Source organism: Lolium rigidum, chromosome 3 (genome assembly GCF_022539505.1).
Source record: "Lolium rigidum isolate FL_2022 chromosome 3, APGP_CSIRO_Lrig_0.1, whole genome shotgun sequence".
NCBI lineage: Eukaryota > Viridiplantae > Streptophyta > Magnoliopsida > Poales > Poaceae > Lolium > Lolium rigidum.
In genome coordinates this window covers 51,494,035-51,498,607 of record NC_061510.1, presented here as the reverse complement: position 1 = coordinate 51,498,607, position 4,573 = coordinate 51,494,035, and the positions used below count along the sequence as shown (strand labels likewise).

At 48.8% G+C, this 4,573-nt stretch overlaps 1 protein-coding gene across 1 annotated transcript; it reads right to left on the bottom strand.

The window, feature by feature from the left end:
- Positions 1-2,458: 2,458 nt before the first annotated feature.
- LOC124694828 (neural Wiskott-Aldrich syndrome protein-like) lies at positions 2,459-3,680 on the bottom strand. The gene is made up of 2 exons (XM_047227764.1): positions 3,188-3,680; positions 2,459-2,615 (listed from the first exon to the last, which is right to left on the bottom strand). Exons 1-2 carry the CDS (start codon positions 3,529-3,531, stop codon positions 2,459-2,461), a joined length of 501 nt encoding a protein of 166 aa, XP_047083720.1. The 5' UTR covers positions 3,532-3,680.
- Positions 3,681-4,573: the final 893 nt, after the last annotated feature.

The window sequence follows — 4,573 nt, the reverse complement described above, 5'->3', positions numbered from 1 at the left end:
AAAGTGTAATGGTACCCCAGTCTACGAGGGATTAATCCTCAGGTACGGTGCGACACTCAGATGTCTCATAAAAACGGAATATCTAGCTAGGGAGGTGTTGTTCCGCCGATAATGAGAAATTTGTGGTGAGTTCATCTTTCTTAGCAGTTTTTCTAGATTCGGTCTTCTAAAGATGCTCATAAAGTTTGTACTGTTTTTCAAAAAGGAAAGTTAGATTAACCAACATGAAGGCGTGGCTCTGGCCACCATAGTGTGAATAGGGAACCGATATCCGTTGACCAGATCTGGTGCAGCATGGGGTGTGTCTCTTCCTAGTGATCGAGCTCTGATGAATGGAGCCGGTGGTAAGCACCACTGCTGCATCGATGTTCGTTAATAAGGTTAAGCGTTGCCACCCTTTGATCTGGGATGTTGATCTGCTGATGTTCCTCTTGTTTGTCAACCGTGGTGGCGAGGGGAAGGGAAGGAGTAGAGGCAACACCGACGGATCTGCAGGATGATTGGGATCTTCTTTCGTTCCGGCGCATCGTTGTGGTGCTGGACGGGGGCCAGCAGAGCTCCCAACGAGCTTCCTTGGAGGAAGAAGTCAGAGTTCCCTCTAAAGGTGAGCCCCCTCCTCAAAAGCACAGCCACCTTCTGTGCGGTTGCCTCGCACATCTGCTTCTCCTCTCGGCCAACCTTTGTGGCGAGGGAGAGGGTGGTAGGGGTTTTAGCCGCTGCTATCTTCGGCCATAAGGATGGTCATGTTGCGCTCGGCCTTTGCTGCTTGAGCTTCTTCTTCCTCCTTCAGTGGAGGCTCTTCTACGAGCACGGCATGGCGGTCATCGCCACGGCTTCCCCAAGTGGTTTCATCCCCGGTGGAGGCAAGGGCGGCTTTGTTTGTTGGCCAACGATCATCGTGACACCTCTACACTCGATCGCATTTCGGCCATTTTCTGTGGGATCCTTCCTAAAATTGTACACCGGTCTAATACAGACTCCAGGTTTTTGTTTAGGATTGTTCTTATATATCCTTATTTAGTTGACCTGAACTAGGGATAAGAGTAGGGAGGGTCCCTAATTAACCAAAGGAAACTAAGCAGCACTTATCCTCATCCGAGCTGTTGGATCGGCCAACACCATCACATATACACACGAGGAATAATCCTACCCCCCCCCCCCCCCCCCCCACGACCACGAGGTAATTGCACTTGTTACTCGAATTAGGGATATGACAGTGGTAGAGATCCAGGCTCTCATTTACTATTCTTACTACCAGCCGCGTACTTCCCAGGACGGGGTGGCAAGAGCGGTTGCTGCTCGCGCCAGCGCGAAAATGACCTGTTCAAACGCACGCGACGCACCCATCCCTCTCCTCTCCTCCAACCCTTGTCGATCGCGTCGCGCAATGCGCATGCCGCAGCTCGCTACTACCCACGTTCTCCCTCATCACCTCCTCTCGCCATCGCTGATAACCGACTCCTCCTCGTCCTCCTCCTCCTCCTCGTCCTCGTCTCTCGTCTCAATAAAAAACCCCGCCTCCGCTACCCCGGCCCCGGCCACGACCCAATCAATCGATCCAGCACAGTTAGTGGAGCCAGCAGATCGAGGCCATCGATCGGCACCGCCGAAACCCTCGCTCCAGTCGATGGCGACTGGGTCCGCGACCAAGGACTCCGCCGCCGCACCTCGCCGTTTCGCCTTGGCCTGCGGCGCGCTGAGCCAGTTCGTCAAGGCGTCTGGCGCGGCGGCGCGCGTGGCGGCTGCAGCGCAGGAACCCCACGGCCCGCCGGCCGAGGGCGCGCAGCAGCTGACGATCTTCTACGGGGGGAGGGTGGTGGTGCTCGACGGCTGCACGCCGGCCAGGGCCGCCGAGCTGATCCTGTACGCGACGGCGGCGGCCACGCCAGCTGCGCCGGCGCCGACGCTGGTGGACGTTCCGATCGCGAGGAAGATGTCCTTGCAGCGGTTCCTCTCGAAGCGCAAGGACAGGTGCGTCCCCGAGGTCGAGATGGCGCCGCCGCCGCCGGCGAAGAAGGGCAAGACGGAAGCTTCCTCCTGGCTCGCGCTGGGTAGCTTAGGAGACATGCACGCCCAGTGATCGGATTCATCGCATCAACATGACAACAATAACCTACGTACACGTGTACCGAGCTGCGACCTGTGGGATGCATGCATGCTCCTCTCCCTGCGAGCGCGGTGTCTTAGTTTGATCGTCGTACCCACGGCCAAGTACCCCACTAAAATTGTTGAACTGCGTGAATATTTATATGCGCATTGTATGTTTCTTAATTAGTATGTACTACCTTGGTTCCAATAAATAATTTTTTCTTCTTCTAAAAGTCAAACTACATGAAGTGTGGTCAAGTTTTTAGAGCAAGGGCAATAGAACAGCCGGCTGCTGGCTATATGACCATGCCATGTCAGCTAACCGGCAGCTTAAAGTCACATACGTATAGTAGGATGACTATTATGATGGCTATATTAGTTTTTCAGTCCTTGTACAATCATCACCATTGGCGTTATCGCCAACATTGATTGGCTGCGATGAAGTTCCATTTTCCACAGCCTGTGTGTGGCTTGATGTGTTCTCAAAGAAACTGGGGAAATCACCAGGTGAATGAGAATCAAATCCCCTGCTCAAGCAATTGATGATCAAACCATTAACTTCATATCATTTATTTTACTCGCTATTGCAGGTAATTTTTAAGATCAGTTCACTTGTTTAAAAAGAATTATAAGAGGACAGATTATATGCTTATATAGACCACTAACAATTTATTTTACTGTCTATAGAGTACAATTCTATACACATTCAAATTTAATCAATCCTCTGTGCCATATATACTGCAATTTTAGTGAATACAGTTTTATATAGTCTGTAACATTAGTGCTAAAACCCATTCACTCCTACTTGTTCACCTTGGTAAACATATACACTAGTTCAGTTCATGCATGCCCAACACGGAAATAATCAAGCATCATGTTGCAATTAGCACAAAAAGCCCCAACACTCTTATTAGAGCCATCTCGTGCGTATTAGATTCAGTAAGCTAGCAACAAATTAATACTCAATATCCATGCGTATTAGATTCAGTAAGCTAGCAGCAAATTAGTACTCAATATCCATGCGTATTAGATTCAGTAAGCTACCAGAAAATTACTACTCAATATTTTAACTAAACAAGATGGAGGCAACAGCACATACCAAGCTTGCAGATTATACGCCTCAAGATTCCCAGCCGGGGGTGTAGGTTGTGCTGAGCCACCAGTTCCAGCAGGCGGTGTCCACCAAGAACCTTGAGCCAAAAAATCGCTCGGTTGAGCTACCCCAGCGAGCCAGCACGGTGGGGAGGAGGCTGCCATGGACTGTGGTGGTCGTGGTGGTAACCATGAGCCACTTGCAAACATGGAAGGGATGGCCGGCAGCGGGATGGATTGAGCCATTGCCGGAGGGACGGGCTGAGCTGCTGGTGGCCGGACGGGTTGAGCCGTCGGCCATGGGGATTCCGGAGGCACCGGTGCAGTTGTCCTCTTGGACTTTCCGGCCATCTCGCTGTGGGCGCCGCCGGCGCTCTTGGCGTCTAGGGTTCTTGTGCCTATTTGGGGATAATTTTGGTGGATTGGCAGTGATTTGACGGGGGGCTTGATTTGTAGGGGAGGCAGGGAGATTTGGCGCGGCGGAGGCCGATTTGGCGCGGGAAGGAACCGATTTGGCGCGGCGGAGGTCGATTTGCCGCGGGAAGGAATCGATTTGGCGCGAATCGATGGGGATGCACGGGATCTAGAGGAAGAAGGAAGCGCCTGCCTAGCGTCGGCACACGGGCTGCAAGCGGGCTATTTTCTCTCGATGCGTGCGCTGTAGCCGGGCGACAGACGAAGCGCTCGCTTTGCTCTCTTTCCTCCTTTCTCTCTCTCCCACGTAGGATTTTAATGACGTGGCAATCAATATAGCCTGCTGAGTAGACCTTATTATACTTGCTCTTAGGAAAAAAATATTATCATGTACATCAAAGTCAACACCTTTAGATACACCATCAATTATTTTTTTCATTTGATATCTATATGATATAGCGGTCTTTGATAGTTTTTTCTAAAAGTCTGATCAAAATTTATTTAGCTTGACTTTTAAGAAAATTTTATTCATTGGAATTTAGGGGTAACTGAACTAACGTATTGCCAAGTTGCCTTACAATTATTTATTTAGTCTCTTGCTACTCCCTATGTTCACAATTATTTTGCGTTCCGGGTCTAGTCAAAGTAACATTTTAGTCAAATGAATTATATTTTCATTTGATATCTATATGATATCATGGTTTTTGATAGTTTTTTTCTAAAAGTCTGGTCAAACTTTATTTAGCTTGACTTTTGAGAAAAAATGCAATATTCATTGCAATTGAGTGGTAAGTGCTCATGCTACTCCCTCTGTTCACAATTATTTTTTGCATTCAGGTTTAGTTGAAGTAAAATTTTATAACTTGTACTAAATATGTAGGAAAAAAATATCAACATCCACAATGTAAAAGTTACGGTATTACAATTGTCATCATCTATATTTCATACCATATCTATTTGGTAGTATGGTTGTTGATAA